The 26,113-nt window shown below is 41.4% G+C and overlaps 2 protein-coding genes across 4 annotated transcripts in view; both read right to left on the bottom strand.

The window, feature by feature from the left end:
* The window catches only part of emd (emerin), a 163,682-nt gene that overhangs the window by 21,497 nt on the left and 116,072 nt on the right, over positions 1 to 26,113 (bottom strand). The gene's annotated exons all lie outside the window — the stretch shown is intronic.
* Positions 1 to 26,113, bottom strand: part of flna (filamin A, alpha (actin binding protein 280)) — a 44,690-nt gene that overhangs the window by 12,694 nt on the left and 5,883 nt on the right. For all 3 annotated transcript variants that reach the window (XM_053318324.1, XM_053318325.1, XM_053318326.1), the window contains exons 2-28: positions 15,616 to 15,867; positions 14,358 to 14,455; positions 13,261 to 13,408; positions 12,821 to 12,939; positions 11,966 to 12,043; positions 10,976 to 11,138; positions 10,658 to 10,858; positions 7,888 to 8,025; positions 6,726 to 6,852; positions 6,508 to 6,644; positions 6,195 to 6,391; positions 5,924 to 6,037; positions 5,614 to 5,757; positions 5,402 to 5,525; positions 4,739 to 4,899; positions 4,546 to 4,636; positions 4,115 to 4,284; positions 3,419 to 3,536; positions 3,027 to 3,139; positions 2,642 to 2,791; positions 1,818 to 2,136; positions 1,501 to 1,674; positions 1,226 to 1,388; positions 969 to 1,129; positions 580 to 747; positions 336 to 459; positions 86 to 242 (exon numbers count right to left, since the gene is read on the bottom strand). In XM_053318324.1, the coding sequence (XP_053174299.1) occupies positions 86 to 242; positions 336 to 459; positions 580 to 747; positions 969 to 1,129; positions 1,226 to 1,388; positions 1,501 to 1,674; positions 1,818 to 2,136; positions 2,642 to 2,791; positions 3,027 to 3,139; positions 3,419 to 3,536; positions 4,115 to 4,284; positions 4,546 to 4,636; positions 4,739 to 4,899; positions 5,402 to 5,525; positions 5,614 to 5,757; positions 5,924 to 6,037; positions 6,195 to 6,391; positions 6,508 to 6,644; positions 6,726 to 6,852; positions 7,888 to 8,025; positions 10,658 to 10,858; positions 10,976 to 11,138; positions 11,966 to 12,043; positions 12,821 to 12,939; positions 13,261 to 13,408; positions 14,358 to 14,455; positions 15,616 to 15,867 (4,109 nt within the window). The remainder of the gene's footprint in view (positions 1 to 85; positions 243 to 335; positions 460 to 579; positions 748 to 968; positions 1,130 to 1,225; positions 1,389 to 1,500; positions 1,675 to 1,817; positions 2,137 to 2,641; positions 2,792 to 3,026; positions 3,140 to 3,418; positions 3,537 to 4,114; positions 4,285 to 4,545; positions 4,637 to 4,738; positions 4,900 to 5,401; positions 5,526 to 5,613; positions 5,758 to 5,923; positions 6,038 to 6,194; positions 6,392 to 6,507; positions 6,645 to 6,725; positions 6,853 to 7,887; positions 8,026 to 10,657; positions 10,859 to 10,975; positions 11,139 to 11,965; positions 12,044 to 12,820; positions 12,940 to 13,260; positions 13,409 to 14,357; positions 14,456 to 15,615; positions 15,868 to 26,113) is intronic.

The following is a 26,113-nucleotide window of genomic DNA, read 5'->3' as shown; positions in this document are numbered from 1 at the left end:
CAGGAGCGTAAAATTTCCAAATGTTCATCAAGATAATTTAGAATAATAGTTTATTTTATTACATGAATCCCATGTGTGTACTAACAGTGATCTGCACTGCCAGCAGTCCCTCGCCAGCGTCTTTGGCATCGATGGTGAACTCAACAGGCAGAGAGGCGGGAACCCCAGTGGTGTTGAGGCCAGGTCCACTGGCACGCACCTTACTGGCATCATGGGTGGGAAGCACCTTCACCTTGTATGGGCTAATTTAGATGTTAAAGAAGTTTTGAGCGTTAGTCATCACACAAAGAATCCATGCAGGTGTTCTATCACTGCAGTGTCTGTATGTGTGTTACCTGCGTGGGATCTCCTCATCAGCGTATAATACGTTAATGGAATATGGGCCCTCCCTGGTTGGAACATAGTTGACGGTGTGAGTTTGGTCGCCGTTATCCACCACTTCAACAGGCTCCACCACACCTAAACACACATGGAGAAAGAGTTTTAGTTAAATAAATAGTGTTAAAAGGGTTTAAATGCTGACTTTATAGGATTCTTGAGTTTCAATCATGAATAAATACAGAAACTTTTAGAACACACCTTTGGGTCCTTGCACGCGGACCTGCAGTGGGGCCACTCCAGCTTTGGAGGCGTCTACTGTGAATGCCTGAGGGATATTGGCTCTGACATTGTTGCCCAGTCCTGGACCCTGGCACTTGACCTTCGTGCTGTCCACTGTGTCACTGACTGGCACAGAGAAGGGACTTCCTGAAGAGATAAAACATGAAAAGAGTTAAGGTTATGTACTTTATCATACAAAAGCTGTACACCTTTTTCTAGTCCTGTCCTGTCTGGACTGCTTCAGAGATAATCTAACAGCAGAAAAAGGAACTTACTCAGGGTTAGAACCTCATTAAATACCACATGAACAACAATAAAACGTTATGCAGAAAAGTTGCAATTATTTTCCAGCTGCAACAGTTCATTACCTTTGATGGGCTGTCCTCCGTAAGTGATGTTGAGGTTGTATTTGCCTGTCTCATAGGGGACATACTCCACACTGCAGCTTCCGTCCTTGTTGTCAGTGCAGGACATTTTTGCCTCTGATGGACCCTCCATTGCCAGACCAAGACCACCAGTCCCAGCTCCCCTGCAGAGGTGAGGAAATACTTCAGTGACATTTACGTTTTCCATCTCACTAAACCGTGAACCTTCCCCGAAGCTGTGAACTCTAGGTCTTACTTACCGGGTCTCCACTGTGAACTTGTTGGGTTTGTTGGTGATGCCTCCTTTCAGACCAGGGCCGTGCACACGTACACGAGCTGGATCACAGCCTTCAGTGACGCCGACACGGAATGGACTCTTAGGCACTGGAGAGCCATCGTAGCAAACCTCCACATTGTGTGGGCCTGACGCATACACAGAAAATATCGGTTTCAAACTCATCTATCACAGAATTCAAGCCTCTAATCCCTACAGCAATCTTACAAATTCTGCAGATGTTGTTATGTTGTAACTCACCCTCCTCGTAGGGAGTGTATTCTACACTGTATGTTCCATCTCTAAGGTCGGTGATCAGGGCATCCGTATGGCTGCCAGATGGGTTGCTGATGAGAGTTTTGATGTGGTCGCCTCCGGACTGTGTGAGAGCACGAGCATCCACAGTAAAATCTGTGGTCGCCTCGCGGAAAACACCTAAAATACACAATATTTTGGTGAAATGTTTGCAAGCTTGATCCAATTTCCAATACCTCAACTCAGGGTATCTGTAGGTACAGATTCCTAGCAAAGAGCAGCATCTAAACTATTTTAATCTACTGCACTTTAGGGTACTTTACCTTTGCCCTCCACTCCAGGTCCGAACACACGGACACCACTGGCATCGACTGCAGGCTCCACGTTGAGCCGAGCAGGGAAGTTTGGCACATCCTGGCCACCATAGCGGATGGTGAGGGTGTATGAGCCAGGGTAGAGAGGGATGTAGGTGATGGTGTAGGTCCCGTCTCCATTATCTTGGATGTGAACCTCAGCCTCAGTGCCGCTGTCTGAGATGATCTCAATGGTCAACTCAGCCGGGCCGGCGTTGGTACAGTCCACGATGAACTCCCCTGTCTCCCCAACCTTGGCACGCTCCAAGCCTGGGCCAGAGCAGCGGACCTGAGATGAGAGGCGAGTAGAGATGGAGATAAATGATCAACGATTTACAACTGTGTCAAGCAACAGAATTACAACTTTTTCAAGTTTGTGGTTGCTGCACCACATGTCAACACTGAGAGTTAGTTGTTTTCTTTTTAACACTGTTATACATACAAACATTTCAAGTCATGACAGTATACATAACCTTTTGCTTTCATACAGCGCAGTCTATCACTGACAGTTTGTTTGCATGCACTTTGGTTAACATTCTGTCTTGAACATTTCTTGCTTGCATAAATTACTTTCTGCCCTTTTGTTTTTCATAAATACAGCAAGTCTTCCCCTGGCCTAAAGAAGCGGCGCCAGTAAAGATGGCCTCTCATTGTGGCAATACTGTGGCAGGCAGGAAGTGGAAGAGACTTAACACACTTGGTGTTCTTGAGCATAACTGCTTAGTCCCTGACAATGTTATACATATTATTCATTAAAAGTGTAACAATATTGTCTGCCAATAACTGTAGCCAACCTTGGAGGGGTCTGTGGCAGGATAAGCGGTGGGGTTGAAAGGTGATCCTGGGATTGGAACTCCATCATAGGTCAGTTCAACCTGGTATGGCCCCGCCTCCCGAGGGATGAACTTCACCTGACTGGTTTCTGGGCTCAGGCCTGGCTCAACCTGCAAGATATATGAACAGGATTTGACCAATTAAAAAAATAGACACTTACATTAGCATTCTGTATGTGTCATATCTTAGAGATTTAAAATTACATCTATATATTTATCTTAACTCAAATAAATAATAAAAAAGCCAGCAGCTGTGAGAGGACTACATTTGGTCTCAAAATAGATTTTTTCCCCTTATGGAAATAAATCAAAATCAAATTTGTGTCAATTCAAAAATGTGCCATACCTTACTGGTCACTGGTTTCCCTGATGGTGAAGTCACCTTGGCGGCGACCTTGCCCTGACCGCCAGCACCCTTTGATTTCACAGTCACCTCCTGATCTTTGCCTACAGTCATTTCTACAATGACACACAGAGCAAAGAGTGCTGCAGAGTTCAAAACAGACTGATCCAGTTGGAAAAAATGGACAGAAAACGCTGATATTCAAGATATTGCATTGTACAGTTGTGTATTTTACAAAGACTCACAAATACTCAATAAGTGGAGGATACTGATAACTGAACGTACCATTCAGCTCTGCTCACATAATGTATGTTAAACACAGAAATTATACTATTTTTAAAGAGTTCAAAATGTGTAGAGAGAGAGATTGAGAGGCATGACTGGAAGGTACATACTGCCTCCCAGGCCTGTGACGTTGATCTTGCTGAGGTCCAGTGTTGGCGCCACAGCAACATTGAAAGGACTCTTGGGAATATTATCGCCACCATAGGTCACAGCAACTCCCAGAGGACCCTGGAGCAAGAAATGGGAGGAGTACCACAGACAAATTATTATGTAGGGAAGGGTGGTAGAAAATCTAAACTTAGTTTAACCACCAACATCAAACAAAGCCTTTTTCTGGCCGAACAAATAAACTAAATATGTGTCCATGATTAAATCAGCTAGAAGAATAACTAACTAAGAATAACTAATAATAACATTTGGGGAAATGTGCTTATTTGCTTTCTTGCCAAGATTTAGAGGAGAGCATTGATACTTGTATCCATTTGTTAACAATGTTGATTAGCTTAGCCTAGCATAAAGACTAGAAACAGGGTACGTTAACTTGCTAACTATTTTTTCTCTTGGTGCACCACAAGCTTGCCAGGTAAACGGTGTAAGCTCCAGACAGTCCCTTCGTCCAACTACTATCCAAGCAAGCCATTTCCCCTTTGTTCCTGTATTTATGCTCAGCTATGCTAATAGTCACTTGGTTCTAGCTTCATACTTAACACACAAGAGTGGAATCAATCTTGACAAGAAAGTGAATAAGTATATGTCCCAAAACGTCCAGCTATTATTAGTTCCACATTTTTTATTATTGTGTGTACCTGCTGCACAGGTGTGTATTTCACAGTGTGTGTGTTGTCATGGTTGTTGATGATTTCAAAGTCCTTGACAGCCTCCGCTTTGGTTGGACCACTGAAGTTGCAGTCAAGATTTGCCTTTCCTGCTCCTTTAGTGTTCACGGTGAAATGAGTGGGCTTGTTTAATTCAACACCTATGAGAGACACACAAAAGATTAATATGAGTTTGTGTGGATCTGTTGTAATGCAATTCTCTGACGTGTAGGTAATTAGCTAGACATCATTTCAGTTGTGTTTGATTTAGGTTAGATAGCAAAAAAGAAAAATTGGGTAGTTGGCATGAGTCACCACAGCTTCACATGGAAAATGGAAAGAAAGTTGCATGTTTAAGTGTGGAGTTGATCAAAAACATAGAAATATTTCACGCTGAACAACCTACTGAATAGTGTTCTTACCACTGCGACTGAGTCCTGGTCCCTCAGCCTTGACTTTGCTTGCATCGTGAGCAGGATCCACTTTGACCCTGATGGGTGTCATTGGAATAGCCTAAAAAACACAAACATAAGGATACTAGTCTTCAAACACTGTCCTATGAAAAATGATACATGCACATTCTGCTTTCATTTATAAAAAAACTGACAAACTCACCTGATCAGCAAAGAGGACCATGATGGTGTAGCTGCCTGCTCCAGGAGGAGTGTATTTGACAGTAAATGTGTCGTTGTCATTCCTAATGATGTCAAAGTCGATGTCAGCCTCTGCTGGTCCCACCACTCCGGGGGCGCACTTGATTCCAATGCTGATATCACCTGAGGGCAGGAGCCAAAACTCAATATAACACACCTTACACTAATTAACTAATATAGTTATGTCCCACAGTTGCTCCATAGCCATTCTATGCAGATATTGTATCTATATTGTCTTAATTTAACTAATGATTTAATGGGAAAAACATATTAAAATACACCTAAGAAGAAAATGTAATCCTATGATTTGGACCTTTAATTTTATTTTTTGGCCATCTGAAACACAACATTAACATATTGTAGCTGTATGAACTTTTTGTTTGCAAGAGAAGGAGCAACATTAGCATTCATTTGAAGTCATAATTCTCTCCCCAAAACGTGAGGGGAATATCTGGCTTTTTGTCTGTTAAATGCCTTCTTTACTAGGTAGTGATTAACTTTGTATATCTACCTTTTGGTGCTGGGCAGGAAACCTTTATATGTTTTATAAAACATCAATTATATAGTGATAAATAATACTCTGACTTATTGTGTGATAGAATGCAACAGTATAATGTGGCTTTACCTTGACCAGCCTCTGCGCAGTCGACGGTGAAGTATGTTGGCTCGAAGGCCTTCAGGCCAGTCTTGGCCACCCCAGGTCCTGATACCTTCACCTTGTTTGGATGACAGCCTGCACCGATATTCATCTGTGGTCAAAGCAAAAGAGACATTGCTGTAAAAAATGTCTTAACAACAACATGCTCTGTATGTGTCCTTAAGTGTGTATGTACTCACCCTGTATGGGCTGTCTGGGATGTTAACACCTCCCCAAGAGACCAGGACAGTGTGTTTTAAGGGTTTACGGGGTGTGTAAGTACAGTTGTATGTGCCATTGCCATTATCCTTAACCTGGACATCCACAGGAGTGCCTTCAACATCCTGTAGAGATGTGGCAAAACCAAAGAGTTAAATAAGAGAAAACTTTTAAGTGGAATCAAACATGTAACATATGGAGACACTGATGCTTGAGGGACCGGGTCGGGGTCAGATAATCCTGCACGTGCAGTAGATTCTTGTTCGTAAGCTTAAACATACACAGCCTTACCTGAGCCAGAATTTTCAGAGGAGCTTTTCCTCCTTGCTTGGCATCAACTGTGAACTCAGTGGGCTTTCCAACAGCCAATCCACTGCTTTGAAGGCCTGGACCGAATGCCTTAACCTGGAAAAAACACATTCATCGAGCTGATTAGGAACATGGTTATACATTATGAACAGAAACAGCTCTCTGTGACCAATAACATCTCTAAAAGGAATAACTGATATTCATTTTATGTTTCATGTCTGGCAAAAGGTGTCGTTTGTCCACATGTGCATACCTTGTCAGGGTAGAAGTCTTTTGGTGGTGGGTTGACAATCTCAGCCATGAAGGGAGAGTGCTGGATGTCCTCATTCTTGCAGAGCACATGCACTGCGTACTCTCCGGCCTCTGTGGGCCAGTAGCGCACATCACAAGATCCATCACCTTTGTCGTCACATTCAATCTTGGCCTGAGATGGACCTTCCACGGAGAAAGCTGAACAGGGGGGAAAATACAGCAAACTTAGAAGAGCTTTGGATACTTGCAGAAATGCATACTTTCAGGATTCTTCTGCCATATGTGTATTTGTTTTATTTCTCTGGCTTCCTTACCTAGTGTACCGATGTTGTCTCCAACAGCTTCCACCACAAAGTCGGCAGATTTGCCAACCACACCGCCCTCCAGTCCTGGACCCCAGGCCCTCACCTTCTGCGGGCCGGCCTCAGCACCAATCTTGACCTCAATGGGACTAAATGGAGCAAAGACGGTCAGTCACAATGAAAAGTCAATTTGGTTCAGTTGTAGTATTTGTTTCTGCACAAGAGTGTACCTGCGGGGAATGTGCTGTCCTCCCCAAGTAATGGTGATGGTATATGTTCCAGGTGTGGTGGGGTAATACTCAAATTCAAAGACACCATCTCCAACATCTTTCCTTTTACATGGCTCCTCAAGACCCTCTGCAAACACATTGATACACATTAGTTCCACATTCTTTTTAATCTGCTAAATGTTTGGAGCCATGTTAAAAAAAAAAAGTTTCTTGTTTGCAAGGCATAATGAGGATATCATCAGCATACAGGGAGTACATACTGTTCACCATTTCAACTGGGTATAATAACAGACACAGCCACTAGAGGTTTGGACAGTGCAACTGACTTCTCTATAAAGCTCGTACGACCAATTTTGCCAAAAACTGGATTTTCTAAATCTGGTGAATATTCTGGTGTAATATGAATTTAATAATGATAATAATAACTGCAAATGATGAAGTTTCAATTCATTTGGAACAGGTTTTCAATCTTTCACTCTTTTAGTCTGACAATGCTGGATACAGTTAACATCTTAGCTAGCAATGTTTATTCCCATATGAAGCAGATGTGGAAAAATGTACATTAATTCACCTTGTGAATGCAAGTCTAATAGTAATTCTCCTTTTGGCTCAGTTTTGGTCTTCACCTCCTAAGGGAAACATCTGGCTCTATAGGTGGTAAATGCTTCACTATATTCACCAGCTAGTCTCTCACATTGTCTGCCATTTGTAAGATGCAGGTATAAAAAGCAGCTTATTTGTAGTTGGAAACAATGCTGATAAGAGTGGTGAGAACTAAGAGTAAAGTTGAGTGCCAGAAAACCAAAACAATGAGCTGAAAGATGCTAAAATGCTGAGTAGAATTGAGGGGACCTGTATAGTCGAGTAATAATTCTCTGTGGGTTCATCTCTATAAGCGACTCCTTTCACATTATGCCTCTTTATCTCTCTATATTTACCCACAGAGTGAATTATTGATCCATTGATAATCTAAAGTTACCGATTAGAGGAGCTTTAATGGCACAACATAGGATGTAAAGTGAATTTCTCATGTCTATCGGAGGATTGTGTTCAAAAGTTAGTCTAAGATTCAAAAGGGTTTATAATCTGCTTGCAGTGTATCAGACTGTACCATAGATGGAGCATGAGTAAAGTCAAGACTTGTGTTTGCAGTGTAACTCACTGGGCCCCTTGATGGAGACTTTGAGCTCTCCAGTGCCGGCTCCTTTGGTGTAAACCTTGAAGTCCGCAGTCTCCTTCACCCTCAGGCCCTTTGGCTGCAAACCACGACCCTTAGCTCTGCAGAGGGTGGGGTTACATGCTGCAGAGAGACACACGAAAAGAAAGAGTGAGTGAGAAACAGACATACAGACAACAGCTCTCAGTGTTATGACTCCAACGTTATGACCACATGTGAGTTCAATGGTGGTTTCAGTAGGGATAGAAGGAATGAGCTGTGGGGTGAATGATATGAAACCAAAATAATTTCCATCCGAACCGTATGCCAGTCACGCTTAAAGATTGCTGAAAGGCTTTCAGTGCTTTTCAACTGCCCTTTCTCTCTTTCCTCATACCCTCCACACCCCTCATGTGCCTCTTTATCTCTCTATATTTACCCACAGAGTGAATTCTATCTTCACAGAGGAAGTGGAATATCCTTCGTATCTCCTGATAATGTAAAAAATAGGACATGCTGAGTCACAGTTGGATGGCCCTGCAGGAAGCAAGCGATTGACTACAGGCACAAGATATCTTACAGGGAGGGGTCTATTAAGAACTCTGTTGGTTAAGAAAAATATTATTTTGAAAATGTATTTTAACTCCAGAAGGTCATGCCACATAAACAATCCTAGCATAAAAACTATAACAAATAATACATTTAGTAAAATGTGTAATTTAATTTGCAGCCTGGAGGCCAAATGGATTGAAAGACATGGAGTCTAGTGAGGTGCATTATAGGGACTCTAAGATCCAGCAATTTTGGAGCTTAATGCATATTAGAAAACCAAAAGGATATCTTGACATTTGCTCCTTAAATTGTGTTCTTTTTAAATCTGTCTCACTTAGTTATAAAGTATTAAAAATTGAACCACAAAAGCAACAAAAAACTGGATATCATTTATCTTCCTGATTAAAATGAATTAAAATTCCAGGCTTGGCATCATTGATTTATAACCTTATGCTGTTTTAATGCTATAAATTTCCCAATAAGGCATCACCTCACAACATGAGCTAACATGCTGAAGGTTTTAATTGTTCGTCACAGTAGGATTAAACACAGGTTATTGCAACTGGCAATTGCTGTAAGATATAAAGGCCCCGTAAACTTATTTTCTTTATTGGTTTCTTATTATGAGTAATGGGATCTAACACGAACACACTTACTTTCTGCCAAAGTTATATATTATATTCTGCCAAAGTTATATATTATATTATATAAACAGTTTTGGCTGTTTCATATGAGATAGTTCAGTAGTTCACTTTTTTCTATTCTCATTGGTTTGAAGTGGGTGGGTCTGTTATAAACTTCAGTGCACCATTTGATGTAGATCCTGTTCACAGTGTGGGTTGTTTAGCTACTGCCACACCACACCCACACAGTTCTGATTAAGCAGATTAGGCTTTCAACTAGATTGGTAGGTAGATTGATAAGCTTTCCTCATTGTAATCATTCCTCCCATTCATACAGGCTATCAAAATGTGCTTTCACTGTTGACACTTCATATTAGCTTCAGTTCAACTTTTAAATACATGTCGACACAGAAGTGTTGACTGTGGATTTAGTCCTCCATCACTTCCATTGTAAGTGCATTATGAAGGGATCTACTAATGGTCAATATAAACAGGATGAATGACTACAGCTGGAAAAACATGTTTCAGAGATCATTTGGATGCCTGACTTTTCAGGTGGATGAAAATACCCAATGTCAAAATTGCAAACTTAATCAAAATGTTTTGATATTGCCAATATTTTTGATTATTTGTAAAGTTCACTAAAGTTCATACAATTATTTACAACGAAACTTAAATGTGTACATGAGTAAAAGAACAACACTTTGCTTCTGATGGACAAGCCCAATCCAAGTCAAAGGTTGTGGTTTATTTAAGATAGGCACTTGCTAACTCCTAGAAAACATGACCACATGTGAGCTAGAGCAAATGAGGCATCACACTGCAGTAGTTTCCCATTAAAATGTGGGAAAAATGGTTACGAAGTAAAGTGAGGTGGCATGTATGAACAAGAGAGTATTTATTCATGGATGTGTTGAAAACTCCTAATATGGAGACAAAGCTCTGGAGATGCTTGAGTCATTGCACGTTTAACTTTCAATTTGACTTTACAGACAGATGACACACACTTAAAGCAAATCCACAAAAGGGAAATTAGTCACAAAACATGCCATTCTAGAAAACAGTCAAATATCTACATGGGCATGCATGCAACCACACACAAACACACGCACAGACACACGCTCACACACGTTGGGTACCCAAGAGAGATCCCAGGAAACAGGAAATGACAGCAGAAGGAAGAGGCCGTTCCAGAAGAGAGAGGACAGATACCACCAGGCCTCTATCAAAGAGAAGAGGGGGATGAGGGAGTGGGAGAGAGAGAAGAAAGAGGACACCACTTCCAGTAAAGTGGCAGGAAAAGACAAGCCAAAGCATTACACACAATTGAAGAGAAAACAGCCGAGAGAGCAAATATTTAAAAAGGTAGAAAAGCCTTTAAGAGTCACAGTGGATTTGGTTGCAGTTGATAGTCATTATAGGCTGAGATTCTAGACTTCTATAAATATAATTTAGGTGATTTATAGGTAAAGAATTGAACATTAAAAAGTATAGAATGTCACTATAACATCCTTTATAGAATGATTTGTAGTGCTGCTGTAACAGGAATGGATCTCCTGAGGGATTGAATGTAGAACTACTTCTCAGCAGGACGGTCTTACCTTCTCCCACGTTGACTGTGAAGGGGCTCTTGTTGATGGCGCCACCTGCGAAGGTGACGTAGACGATGTGCTGGCCCTCCAGGGTGGGTTTGTAGGTGCAGCGGTAGCTACTGTTGCCCTTGTCCTCAATGGTGCAAGTCACCGTGTTCTTCTTACCGGTAGGATCCATGATCACCACCTCCACCTCCCCGACACCAGCTCCTGAGATGAGGAGAATAGAAACACATGAAGTGTAGTAAGAGTTCAAATATATGCACGCAGGCTTCTTCGATTCCAAAACCCCCCCCCAACTTTACTCGCATCTTCCAGTGTCCTTACCTGCTGTGTAGACGTCAAAGTAGGTGGACTTGTTGGCGATGTTCCCTGAGGGCTCGATACCCGGTCCCTGGGCTGTGGCCTTGGTGGAGTCTCCCTGAGCCATGCCGACCTCCACCTCGAAGGGGCTCTTAGAGATGTGCTGCCCTGCAAACAACACCGTCACCTACAAAGACGAAAGAAGGCAGTGAAAAATTGTGTCTGGAAAGCCGAAGCTCGCTTTTTTGTCCCTTATTTGACATCAGACGTTAGGATATTGGTATGATCGATATGTTATTTATTATTTTCCCTTTGTAAAGTGGCTCTAGGTTGAGATCTCAGAGGACACGTACAGATCACCTTAGACAGAGTTCATTTTCCACTGGAGCCCAACTGTCTATGTAATGTTGTATTCTTTAATTCCTGTTGCTATGCAGTCTTCACTTACAGACCTTTGCACAATAGTCTTTATTGGATTAAGATTGAGTGATTTGGTTGCAGCTCTTGATTATAAAAGATCCAGTAAATAGGGGTTGATGTAAAGTCTGAAGGTTTGGAGTATTTATTTAATGATATTTATGCTGTAAACATCACCTCACTGACTCCATGAAGACAGAGAGGTGGTAATTAAATGTGCGCACTTATGTAAGCGACAGAGATGGAGTGTGTGAGTGAAAGAAAAAATGTATTCTTTTTTGGTACTTTTGCTTAGATTTTGATGAAACTCAATGCAGCAGGACCAGATAAGTGTTTTATTCCATTCAATTCTTCCTTGTCAAAACCGGGAGCCTACATTACCCACCATGCAGCTTTACTGCCAACAGCTGGGTCAGATTTATACTAGTAAACAGCTAATGTAACCTGGAGCAGGGATAAGGAGTATGGAGAGTATGATGTCAGTATATGGAGGGTGAGTTTCTCTCAGCAGCTAAACTCTGGGCCCTTGACTGACTTCTAGCGTCCCCTGGCCCACACCGTCACATACTGTCATGTAAGATCTGAAAATAAGCTTACCTTGTGCATGCCTGTGACTTTCGGGGTGTAGTAGACAGCGTAGGTGCGGTTCTTATCATTGTTGGCTGTCACTTTAGCCTAAACAGACATTTAAAAAAGAAGAAGTGAGCCACATAGTATGTCACAGTACATGAGATTATCTTATAGTGGCTTCCAACAATTCTCATATTCAGTAAGCAACTGGTTAGAGCCCGACTGGTATATTGGTCAGCCAATTTTATCACAGATATCGGTATCAGCGCATATGTTGTCTGATACGTACTGATGTCTTCTCAAGTTATAAAGGGAGCCCTAACCCTTTAATGTACATTTGATGCCTTTTCTTAATTCAAGTTAAATATATATTTCCTTTTTTTTTTGTTATTTATTTACTTCGTTATTTATAATTATGAAATTCCCATTGCAATTTACTGTTTCAGTGCGTAGATGTCATTTTATACAATAAAGTTTTTTATTCAGTAAAGATCTTTGTCAAGTGTTTGATAACTACATTTAAGGGATCAAAGCAAAAAAATTATGTTTATGTCTATATTCTTTATATATATATAAAGTTATCGGCTGACATAGCGATATCGGAATTTTTTTGCGACAGTATCGGTCGGGCCCTACAACTGGTTGAGCAGGGCTGACGACAAGCAACCCAAGCCACTAAAGATATCATAATATTCATATTATCATAGTTCATTATAGCTCCAACATGCCGGCCCACTAACTGTTAACATAGCAAAACAATTACCTAGTTATACTTCAATGGTGCCAAAAAAACGAACATGACTCATCATATACAAACAACTTCATGGGTCATCATAACCCATGTAATAAAGACTAAACACTGTCCAGCTATCAGTGTCTCACCTCCTCTCTGTGTCCTGCAGGGTCCTCCACGTAAACCAGGACCTCGCCCATGCCTGCGCTGATGGTCTCCACGGTGAACACAGCCTTCTTCATCACAACATTACCTGTAGGCTCAACACCTGCAGAGAGGAAGGAGTTGGGATAGTACATTAAAAAAAACAATCTCCTGTGCATATTTATTATACCTTATATAAATACTGACTGACTGCAGTGACAACTTAATGCATGCTATTTAACATTTATATCACATTTAAGGCATTGGTACCAACGGTAATTCCTGGTACCAACCGACTAGCTCAGTTCTGGGTTGATGTAAACAACATCCCCCCTCCTCCCGGCTCTAAGCTGATCCAGCTGCCCAGCCCAAATCTACTGCATTTGCTTGCTTTCTTCTTGAAATCCAGTTACAGATGTGTTAGTGTGTGCTTGTGTGTGTGTACCTGGCCCATAGGCACGAGCCTTCTTGGGGTTGAGTTTGGGTCGCAGTGGTGCGCCAGGCTTCAGTTTAGCCTTGGGGAACTGGGACAGGTAAGTCATGACTGAATGTTCGTCCACATTGGGGTCAACGATCTCCTCTGGGGTGATCACCTGAGAGAGCAAGACAAGACCAAACATATGTTATCCTAATGAAAGGCCAGCTTTTGCTTCCTCTATTTATTTGCTGATGAAAAAGAACAGAAGCTACAGCTGTACCGCCTGGAGGAAGGCTTGATAGGTTGCCATGGAGACCACACAAATAAACTAGTGCCGTGATTTAGTCTAACCACATACCAACCTCTACTCTCAACTCAGAAAGTACCTGAGACAAACTTACATGGAAAACCAGCAGGCGCTCACTCATTGGCTGGTTTTACAAGCCACAGAGACAACAGGGGAAAGGACAGACTCAGTTTCTTAGCAGAAGCACAGCTAAAGCCGGAAACAGCGGCGACCACAGAGCCAACTGTCAGCACGCTATGCTGTGCCAGCACTGTGCCAATCATACCAACACTACACTGTCACTCAGCAACTTGGCCTGCGAAACAAAGCTAAATTTGTTTAAATCCATTTGAAATCTCCCTATTAAATGTTGAACTTCTCTTTCTGGATACACACTAACGGGATAATGTCCAATGTAGAACACAACTTAAATAGCGATGGTCAAACTGTGAATGCCAGTCATGAGTCTGGATGGTGTTCTGTATTTTTCTTATTGTTAGCAAAACCTATATGGGTCAATGGCATGTTTTTGTGTCCATGTGGTTTAGTCAAATTTAAAAAGGGGTTAAAATATGAAAATAAATGTATGAATAACTTTTTTATTACCAGCATCAAATTTCTGCTTTTAATCCATTTTGAGAGAATATATTAGAGGATTATGGCAAAAATGTCTAAGTGGTGTAACCATAAAAACGTTGTACCAAATAATTCAACTTACTTAAAAACTCTTTTAAAGATTGACATCATCAGTAGGAAACAGTGGGCTGAGTCACAAAGTATTAAGAGACCGATTAACACATTGTTGCTTTTGATTTTTTGGAAATGTTTTTTATTTTACCTGTGGGATACCCAACCAGTCGTCAGCTTGCTGCATGGCCTCCCGGGCGTTGTCCACTGGTTTGGTCTGATCCCACTGGTCCCAGTCAGGACACAGACCTGAGAAAAAGAGTAAAGGTGAGTTGGACACGTGAAAAGATGTCATAACAAAATATATTTTACATTTTGTCTTGCTAAGTGGATTCATGAACAGCGTCAGGGAGTGAAGTGCAGAATTTCTGTCGGATTAAGGAACATTAAAGTTGACCTGAACTTCACTACTAAAAGAAACCAAGAGCTTCTTTTGTTACAGTCAAGACGTCTAATTATGGCCAAAATGTTACAGCCTTGATGACATCCAACAGATAAAGGTAAGAATGCAAAACATGCAAAGTAATCTTTATTTGAAGGTGAATGTGCAGCTGTTGTAATTAGATAAGGAGCCATACATATGTCTCCATGACTCCTCAAGATGTCTACCCTTGAATTTATCCATTGTATCTTATAATATTTCTTTATTATCACAAAAGCTGCCTTGGCAATGAATCTACGTAAGCAGTCTATTTACTCGATCATTGACTTAAAACTGAGAGTTGTTATTTTTGGACACTGTTGGACATCTTTTTCTTGAAGCCTTATCTGTGGTTCAGGGCCGTTGGAGATCCACAGGTATGCCAAACATTCCAAGCATGTAAACAGAAACCTCATTTATCCTTCACTTTCCCCCTCACCTATGTCTCTCCCTCCTCTTACTCCCTCTCCTTTACGGGACCATAATAGGAAGGTTAAGTACTCCCCACCTCCTCTCTAGTCTGCTCAGCTCATCGCCAAACCTGCCCTAATATTTTACTCTCAGACAGATGAGAATTACGCACTCACGCTTTCCCTGACCTGACCTCAGGTCTGCAGCTGTCAATCACTGTCGTAAGCAGAAACTTTAAATGCTAAGACTCAACTTGGATGTCTCAACACGAGAGAAAAATCTTTTTTTTAATGTCTAACATGCTTACTAACATCCAAGATTTGTGCAACAGACCAGTGTTTTGGTGACCCTGACCAATCTGTTATCCTCCAGAGATAAATGTCTTCAGGGCACTTGATACTTGGCTGGTGTTCATTCCAGACCCTGGCTGATGGGGGAACACATGTACACCACACCCACACATTCTGGTCCTTCACCTCCACTGACCCATGGAAGACACAAAACACCCCTCCCCCACCTCTGCATATACACTTAAATCCCTCTCCGTGACACAAGAATACAAAGATATTCCCCTCACCTGGAGCACAGCTGTCGACCAGGGCACCTAGGGCCCGGCCGGTCTGCCAGTCCCGGTTGAAGTTGGTGATGGGAAGCTCTGGCAGTTTGTTCTGGATCCATCCTAACAGCCTCTGCTTAGGTGTCTTCTGCCTGCCGTCGTCTGTCTCCTCATCCTCATCCCACATAGGCATGGAGATGGAGTAGTGCAGGATCAAGGTCCATATCAGCCCCAGGATCAGCTTCAGATTTCCATCAACAATGGCTTTAGAGTCTGGAGTACAGTGGAAGAGAGAGAGAGGGCAGATTTTAAGTCCTGTTCCATAAATAATTCCATTTATTTTAACCCACACAACAATGTTAAGATGAAACCCTCCTTCATTCTCTGCCTTACAGTCAGTGTTTCAGTAAGAAGGTTCTGCAATGATCTCACTCTGGAGTCTATCTGCTATCTAATCTAAAGCTAAAAACGGGGAGTGGGGTGCATACCTAGGAATCATCGACCATGGTCTGGGGAAAGATAGTAGTAGTGTATGTTGACTTCCAACAAGGTACTTTATAGCCTATTGGACATCACAGTACTGAGAATGCACTGATAAAGGTGTTTAATGAGGTTCATCTGAATACTGATTCAAGCGAAACATCAGTTCTTGTGCTGCTTAATGTGAGCATGTTTTTCAAAAGACAGGTGGTCTGTTGACAATGGACAGGAGCTATGTTGTTGCTACTGGTGATTATAAACATAGGATTACCATGTGGAGATTGCTTATCATTGCTATGCAGATGATACACTAAGTTCCAGAGCTATTTGACTCATAGTGTCAATGCTTAAAGTAAATAGTTGGATGCAGTGAAATGTCCTTCAATTACATGGAGATGACAAGACAGAAATAAGTGTATAAAGCAACAAGGGGTAAAGACAAAAAGTTTTAGATTGATTTCACAACTATAAAGACAAATGCTCAAGTTAGAAATGTAAGATCTCAAACAAACATTTATTTACAGGTCTCATGTCCAGACAAGATTTAGAGACAGTGTATATTCTACCAGGACTATCAGACAACTTTAGAAAACTGTTGCCAGAGTTGTAACAAGAACCAGGAGAATAGAGCATTAGTTATTAGCCCTGTACTCAAATGTTTACACTGGCGTCCAATGAAATATTTAATAGATAAACCAGCAGCAATTTATCTGCTTCATCAACTGAATACTAACTTATACTTCTTTCCCATCTCAATTTAAAACAACTTCCATTCTCCTTTGCCTACTCCATAAGTTTAACTTGCTTTTTTGTACTTAAAAAAAAAAAAAAAAAAAAATTCATTCATTTTATAAATCAACACTATTTGTTAATACAACAGATTTTGGATAATTCATTACCAATTTTAAACCTTCCCTTTATAAACAGAGAGCAGTGCATATTGCAATATAACAACACAATGCCATATCTAAGCAACATGTCAGTTTGCTCTAAATTACATCTGTGGCATTTCTCTGTCTTCAGACAGAACCACATATACCGCTGCAAGCAGAGGAGAAAGTGATGCAACCAGAAGCTAGTCCAGGCATGAGGGAGACAACCACATACACACCATCCAACACAGCATGAACAAACATGTTGCGCAGCATGCAGTTGATCAGGAAGGATGAATGCTCAGGGCCAGTTATGAGAAAAGGGTGGAGTAGCATATATGTGTGTGTGTGTGTGTGTGTGTGTGTGTGTGTGTGTGTGTGTGTGTGTGTGTGTGTGTGTGTGTGTGTCCTAATTGAGAATGATTACAGCAGAACCAGGGTTAAAGGGTTAAAGGTCTGGTTCTTGTAGGTATTTGAGGCTTGGTGCTGATGGATGTACTGAAATGATATACAGATAGGCCTCAGGCTCTCTGCAGGGGGTCTGTAAAGTCAAAGTTTTGGGTTTGGCAATATAGACATGCATGTGAATCCAACATCTGACAGCAGATGTGTCCAGTTTGCAGTTTGCCTGTGATTTCAGACTTTCCAACACTCGGATAAGGAATCTAGGAGGCTTTACAACAGACAGAATGAGGCTGTAAAAACATCATCTTTGGGCAAGGAAGAGGCTTTAGGGTATTCTGATTAAGCACCGTTCACAATGTCACATTAATTTGTTGTGTCATTGTTGTCTAGACTGGAATACATGTTGGTAGCAGCAGCAGCATTGTTGTCCTGAATGATCCTAAAGTGAGCCTCTTTTTTCCCCTGAAATGTTTTTGCATGAGAGTGCTGGGGCTGCAGTTGGGGGCTGGGGCTACTGAAAAGGCTGAATATTTAAGGCCTGTAGGAGGAGGGTCTGAAACCGATTTGGCCAAGAGTTATGAGAAAGAGTTTGAGGACAAAGTTGAGATAGATGGAGGTCTAAACCAAAGGAGGGTGGGGGAGATTTAATGCATGTTGAAGATGAGGAGTGACACAGCAGTCAAGTAATGAAATGAGGTGAGAAACAGAAAGCAGAGAACATCCAAGTTATACATCCGATGCAATTAAATTAGATGAATTCTTTGCCTACATGCAGACCACATCTAGGACATTTCTAAGTCCATCTCAGTTGGCTGAGTCTGAGTTTGAGGTCTAACAAAGAGCAAAGTTGGCAAAGATGCCAACCCTGTCCCTGTGATACATGATGTCAGCTGCTCCCAGTGGAAAAATATACTCCAAAATGGTAATAAAAACAGAGCAGGGTCAGAAGAAAAGGCCTATTTGGATGACCCATTACCTTGGGAACTTTTAGTGAGTCATAACAGCAACCAAGGGGCAACTCAGTCCACTCTGGAAGGGTAGCAAAAAAGAAAAAGAGGAGAGGAAACAGGGAAAAGCCAAGAGGCGAGAGATGTGAGACAAAGTAAGTGATTGTAAAGGGACGGAAAGAATGCAGGAAAGAGGTGAGAACAAGACAGAGAAATGTTGCCTAAAGATAGAGATAAAACTGACATCTATATTTTCATTTGTACTGACAGGAGGGTGTGTGCACATGTGTATCACAGGTCAGTGCTTGCAGTAGGAATGCAGGTCAGCTAAAGCAGGGGCGTGCCACATAGTGGTCTATCAGCCGCCACAATAAAACACACTAGAATGAGACCACAACATTACCAGAACAATAGCAGAAAAGGCCACAGCAGATGAAATGAATGATTATTATAATGGTCGATTTTTAATAAGTTTCCAGTGTTCTGTCGACAGATTGATCACTGTTTTTTGGACCTCAACAACAACAATAACTAGGAAAAGGCCATTTTTGAGGAAATTGCGGCGTGAATGAATGCTGGCTGTTGAAAGCCTGATGCTAAACTGGATTGCTGGCTTTAATTTAGATGAAGGAGTATGAATGAGGTGGAAAAGTGGGAAATGGGTGGGTCATATTAGGAGATCTCAATAAGCTTGTGTTGAATATTTTCAAAAAGTATGAATGGAATTTAAAAGTTAAAAAAAACTGCTAATTCATTAAAGATGGCAAAAGGGATAAAGGACACAAATTAAAGAGTGAGCAATGAAAGACGTTCAAATGGAAGATTTAGAGCAGGAACTTGAATGATTTCCTTTCATTGTCTTTGTTGGAATAAAGATAAATCATCACAGGAGGTCAGCTGATCAGCTAAGGCTTTTATTTTGAAAAACAAGCCTTATCTTGAGCTTTCTGTTAGGAGAGAGCTTTTGTGGGGCTTTTATTTTGAAAACATAGCCTCAACCTGAGTTGAGTTCTATTTTTATTTATTTTATTTTGAAAAACTAGATCAATCCCTAGTTTCCTGTTAACATACAGTGACCATTGGGGATTTTATTTTGAACATTGGAAATGTGTGTGTGTGTGTGTGTGTGTGTGTGTGTGTGGCATTACAAAGTAATATAATGACGTCATATTACATGCTGCACACTATGCATGATTTTTGTATTAATTTGAATGGAAAACAACAGGTTACACCACATTCCGAACATTTCACACTACAGCAAATTTCGATCCAACACACAAAAACCAAAAACTTATTGGGGCGAGTCTGAACTGGCCATAGGCTATGCTTTATAAACAGACTTCCAATGAAGACAATTTAACGATCATATTTTATAGGCCGCTTACGCTAAAATGCGACTTTCAAAATTAAAAGTTAGATTGATTTGTTTAGTAAAAACGTTTTGCCTTGCAGTTACAGCTCCCAGCCAGCAGGGGGTGCCACAGCCTCCTCAGCACCCCACACAGCATCCCTGTGTGTATGTGTGTCAATATTTGTGTCTGCATGCGTGTCAGTACATGTGCAAGACACAAACTGCTGGGGATTTAATCTCCTAACCACAATCAGCTGTGTGTTACTGTCTATTGATAAGAACTAGTAATAAACCACAGAGATCCCTCGAAGTAGACACCAGCGTTCAAAAACTGCAGATCGTATTCTTCGCTTGTCCTCACGTGCACATCAGCATCTAAAACTTTGCTGAAGATGTAGATGTATCGACATATTATCGCAAGTAAGACAAATTTGTCTGTGTTTTGATGTATAAATTGAGTATGAGAAGTAAAAACTAGTTAGCTACAAGGGTTGAAAAAGGGATCATTGGGTGACATCACAGGTCATATGACACCAAGGAGCACTACACCTTTATAAACTTAAAAAAGGAGTGAAAAAGCATACAATTCATAAAACTAAAATTTCAAAAAGTTGAAGGATAGTTGAAGGTCTTGTGAACTGTTTAAAGTTTAAATGACGTCTGTAGTGTAAAGTATATAGAAGGTAGCTTTGAGGAGGATATAAAGATTGCTCCCATTTGCTTAGATTGTAAAAATTAAAAACATCTTAATATTTTAAAAGGTAAAACAGTAAAAGATTAATAAAGCTTAGAAGAATAGTGTGAACATGAATGAATGCATTTACACTAATCATCAAAGCTGTCCAACTCTGAACATCATCTCAGCTGTCGTCCTCCTTCTCTCATGGACCTTGTTAGGACATTAGAGTGCTTGCAATTTCTGATAATGTGTGTATACGTGTTGCTCTTTGATTCATGCCTCTTACACACAAAACCATTAAAAATGCAAGGAATCTGCCAGCATTCCCGGCAGACCACAGCGTACCAAGTCTAACAGAGCCCATATACGGACACAGACTGCTGTAGACTCTCCCTGTGCTGACTCACCCCCCCCCCCCCCACACACTCTTTGTACGAGAGAAGGAAAGAGATGGAGTCAACTGAATGTGGAGGCTTTTGTATGGAGTTTGTGCATGTCTGTGGTTGATCCTCCTTTTGCCCCAAAAACTCCCATGACTCATCTGGTTGGCTCGTTGCTGCGGCCTTCCCCCCGCTGACATTGCTATGACATCATAGCAACCCCTGACCCGTAGCCTGACCTCCCATCCCAGCATCACAGGGAGGGAGAGAGAGGGGGGGGGGGGGGGGTCAAAGCGCAGAGAAGAACGTCAGCGGGAGGAAAAGGTTTAGGTTATACTGCAACATCTGGAGCAGATTAGATGTTGAGATGTTGTAAGACGAAAAGTGAAACAGAGAGTCTGGTTGGGACGTTCTGATAGGCCTGGAGTCTTTCTCTTACCTGTCCATCACCCATTGTATCCTTGTGTGTGTATATTCAGAGTTTCATTCAATATATTCAAAGGTTCGTTCAATATATTCAAATATTAATTTCCTGAACGGCATGCCATTTATTTATTTATTTATTTTTTTTGAGTCTGTGAGAAGACAGCTTCATGTACCAACATAGACCTTGAATCTCTTTGCAAGTAAACCCTGTCTAATAAAAGTGGATGGTGCAACGCAGCTGAGACGGCTTGCTTTTGGTCTACGCCGATTAAGTTGCCTCAAACCCGCACCCATATCAATTAGGCGGGCACACGGAATAATATCTGAAACGCATCCTTGTGAAGCAGCGTTTCTGCTCGGCGTGCTCGGCGTGCTCGGCGTACTCGACCCCCCCCCCCCCCCCCCACGCTCGCAACCGCTCAATAGTCGAAGTTGACTTCTGAGAAGTTTGTAGGCGGGGGTGGAGGCTCATTTGAGTGGTCACTTTTGAATACTGGCCATGACCTTTCATGGTTTGGTTTGATCACTGGCACAGTCAAAGATATGCAGCTGCCCAACAGAACTAAAAAGGAGAAGTAAATAATCATATTTAGAAGCTAATCTCTCATGCTTGTCTATTTGAAACATCGACTCTTATCAGTTTATTAACAGAATAAATGTTTCACTAATCTGTAACAGTGATGTAATGACTGTCTGGAGTCTCTTTATTCATCTAGTTCTGATTTAACTAGTTTAAGTGTGGTGGTTTTTGATCCAGATCCTTTTGCTATGACGTGTAACACTTCTTTCTAAGTAGTGAAAATGAAACAAAAAACAGAATCAGCTGCTAAATATCATCATTAATATCTCCCTGTGTTCTCTCAGGCAACGTGTCTGTCTTCAGCCGTGTCAGTGATCACTCATCACCGTTCTGTGCCTGCAGACTGCATTTTTTTTGCACGCATAGCAGAAATTCTCCCTCGTGTCGTGAGGATGCTTTTCCGCTCACGGATATTGTTCTGTACATTCGTATCACATGCACACGCCTGATTTTTTACATGTGCAGGTTTTGAAACTGGTTAATGCTAAAATGCATGAATAAAACGCTGTTCAATTCTTTTTAAACAAACTGATTTCACAATAAAATGTAACTACTTTAGACACTGTTGTGCAAGCCTTTACTGTATTCCCAAACTACACTATTAATATATGATTATAATAATAGAAATATATTGGCCAATGTTGGCATTACATCATCTCTTGGATTAAACTGTGTTACAGATTACAGTGGTGGTGAGTTCAATAGCAGTAGTGATGGATTACATTGTAATGTAGCACACCCAACCATTCTCATCCTCCCAGTACTCTCCACATGTACAGTGTAAAGCACTGAGTCAGTGGAACTGTATCATGTTTTGAGAGCGCATATTTTACATTAAGTCATACTGTGACCTAGGTCTAGCAGTACAATGGTGCCCACACACACACACCCACCCACACACACACACACCCACACACACACACAGACATGCCTGGAAAAAAAGGGGGAGGGGTTGGAGTGACCCAAACACAGTCAGACAGAACACTTTGAGGAAATGTCACACATTCCATGCTGCCCTTATCACTCACTACTTTAATATAGCAGCTTATGCAGTATGCTGTGTGCTTTATGTTCCTATAAAATCAAGCAAGATAAAAAATAGGATAGGAAACTAACTTAAAACACAAAATCTCTCCTCAAACTTAAATCTCTCAACATTTGCTTCACGATTGCAACATAAATTCAGCTTGTAGTCTCGAACATCCAAAAACTGAAAATCTTTGACCTGGAGCTCTCTCTTCTTTCTTTCCTTCCTTCCCTCCCTCCCACCTCTCCTCTCCTCTCCTCCTCCCTCCCTCCCTCGAATGCCAAGCAACAAGCCACACTGGAGTTACTACACTTCCTCCTCTTCCTTTCTACTCCTTCCAGTCATCCCTCCCTCCCTCCCCTCCGCTCTCCTTCTCTTCACTCCCCTTCGATTGGAAAAAAAAGTTCCTCCTGGTTTTTTAGCCTTAAAAGGGCAGAAGCAAACTGGATCTTGGCAGCTATCCCATTCCCTGGGCTCTGGTTACAGACCGGGGGGAGGAGGAAGAGGGAGGACAGGACAAGGGGAAGCAGTGGGGGGAAGGAGAGGGAGGGGAGGGTAGAAGGAGGGGGGGGTGGAGAGCCAAGAAAGAAGAGAGGAAGAGAAAAAAAAGGCAGCAAAAAGTGCTGTGTGGGACATTTTTAAAGCCCGCACTGACAACAGCACCGGCTGAGGATAGGCTCAGATATGTTAATCTGGGTGAGGACACCAGATAGGCAGTAAGAAATATGAGGTTCGGAAGGGGATAGGGGGGAAGGAGAAATAAAGAAGGAGAAGCGAGAAGAAAGAGACAGACTAGGAAGGAGGCTGAGGTGAAGGGGGGAGACGGTACCCGCATAAAATGATGAATGGGAAGGTTTAATAAATACCATGTGGCTTTAATCAACTGTTTGTTTCCTGGAAGCATCGGAGGACTACGATCGACCATAAGAGCAGAGTTTGGGTTTCCAAGTAATTAATAGTTCTTGGCCTGGCAAAAATGATTCAGGTCTGGAAAAGTAGATCCCCTCCAGACGCGTTTCTGGCACCGGAACCCAGGCAGTGTGTGTGTGTGTGTGTGTGTGTGTGTGTTTGTAGGTTAAAAAAGAAGAAAAAAAAAACTTGTAACATAATAAGAGAAAGAAAAAGCACAACAAGTAACAACTGCACATTTTTGTGATTATGTAAAAAAAAAAGAAAGAAAGAAAAAAAAAGTTGCTTTATTTCATGTCTGCTTGTTCAGTCTGAACATGAGGCATGGGGTGTCGAGGCATGTTTCCAACTCTGTGATGTAATGCAATAGCCTGAATACCACGGGTGCTGAATGGGGAATGCACACTCCGCTAATCCTCAGTATCCACTTGACCAATCCCCTTTGGCCCGCACGGACAGGAAGTTATGCTAATGATAATGAGCTAGCAGGAAGTGATCCATTTTGACCTAACTGAACATCTAAACTCTCCGTTATCTTACTCCTGTGGTCGACATTCCTCTCGGCGCTACGCTATGTGACACGACTCACCCTCTCCGCTTTTATGTCGCTGCTGAAGACGGAGAGATTAAACGAGATGCTGTATGACATCGCAGACATAGGCGGTCTCTATATAAACAAACTATTTCCCGAGATTTCCCTGTAGGACTGCGTAGTGTCTTCTCATTATCCGATGACTGATGTCGGAGTTGAGGTAGCTGCCTGAGCATTGGTGCTGTAATAACCCAAGAATTCTAGTTTATACGTAAGGGGACATTACATATTATCACCATATAAAGCTGCTATGGTGAACAGCTGCCTATTTCAGACAACCAGGACTTACAGTGAGTCAATCTGATGAATCCAAGTCCAATATTCCCTCTCCTTTAACTCAGACTGATACCACTTCTGTTAAAAATATCAGGCGGCTTGGCGGCTGAATGTTCCGTTATCCATCAAGTAGTCGCCAGCTTTGTCGGCTGTTTGGTGACTGGGCAGGTAGCGTACCGTGGATTAATCAGAGCTTTTATTTTGCTGACATAAGCTGCCTGCTGCTGTTAGAAACAATGCTGATGAGAGCAGTGGGAGGGAGGCATAACTAGGGCTGCAACTAAGTGTTATTTTTTATTATTGACCAATCTGTCGATAAGTTTCTAGATTAATCAATTAGAGGTTTGGGCTATGAAATGCCAGAAAATGGTGAAAAAATGGGATGCAACCTTAAATATTTGATCATAAGCTAAAGTGTGTAACCCAAAGATATTCAGTTCATGTTTAAGAAGCGGAACCAGAGAATTTTCAATTGATTTTGAATCAAATGATTAATCAATTATCAAAATAATATCCTATCAATCGACTAATCAACTACTCATTGCAGCTTTAATAAAAACAGTGAAGTTTTAGAACATAAAATAAGCTTAAAGACACTAAACAGCTCAGATAATTCTCTGTGAAACACCTTATAAATAGACATTACAAATAGTCATTGAACCCATTAATAATACTGAATAAAGCAGCTTTAATTACATGTTTATCAAATTGGCATTATGAATATGACCATACATACACTGAGGCTCTAGAAATATGTCAATGCCTCAGTGATGCCATTTATAGCCTACTAAGCTGCCTGGTTGTTTTGGTTGGTAATTTCAAGCAATGTTAATATAAATAAACAGCAGGACTGCCTTACAATGTTAGATTAACAATAGTCTTGCATCAGTTTGACTAAGTGGCTCAATCTGTTAAGTATTTCCTTCACTGGAGTAGTCACATACAAACAGTCCCATTTGCTTATTTAATCTATAAACTGTCTGGCAGGATGTACTCCAATATCAAATTGCATTTTGTGTGACTGAAGAGTTTATTCATCACCCACTGCTACTCTCTACTCTCACTGCTAATCATTAATGATGGACTGATTGCTTAGTGAATCTTTTAGGCTTCAGATCTGTGTTCATACTTGCATGTTGCTGCAACAGCTCAATAAAACCTGCTCATCTGTGCACTTTTGCATATCGAGCTTTAACGTCTGCTGCTGTCCCCGAACTAGTGTCTGAAATACTTCTGATCAACACACTGAATCAGCACCCACCGGTGAACCCACCTGGTTTATTTTTATTTTTCTGTACAACATACAGCAGTAACGGGTCATCAATTGTCTATCTACTTAAATTAGCTGCCGACACAGCTGGAGCATGCAGCGCGTGCTTGACACCGCAGTTTACAGGTCATTATTATTCATAAGTGTGGATGCTCACATTGTTATTTTTATAGTTACTGTCTTAGTGTGGACGGCCTTTTACACACCTATAATCATATCCAGATCCAACCTCTCTGTATTTTAAAGGTGAAAAGGACACACTGGTGTATAAAACGAAATGAAAAAAAAAAATCACATTAAAAAGTGTGTCTTATGCCCTGTTTTT

Source organism: Scomber japonicus, chromosome 4 (assembly GCF_027409825.1).
Source record: "Scomber japonicus isolate fScoJap1 chromosome 4, fScoJap1.pri, whole genome shotgun sequence".
Lineage (NCBI taxonomy): Eukaryota > Metazoa > Chordata > Actinopteri > Scombriformes > Scombridae > Scomber > Scomber japonicus.
Note: the sequence above shows the minus strand (reverse complement) of the source record. Positions and strands in the feature narration are given on the sequence as shown.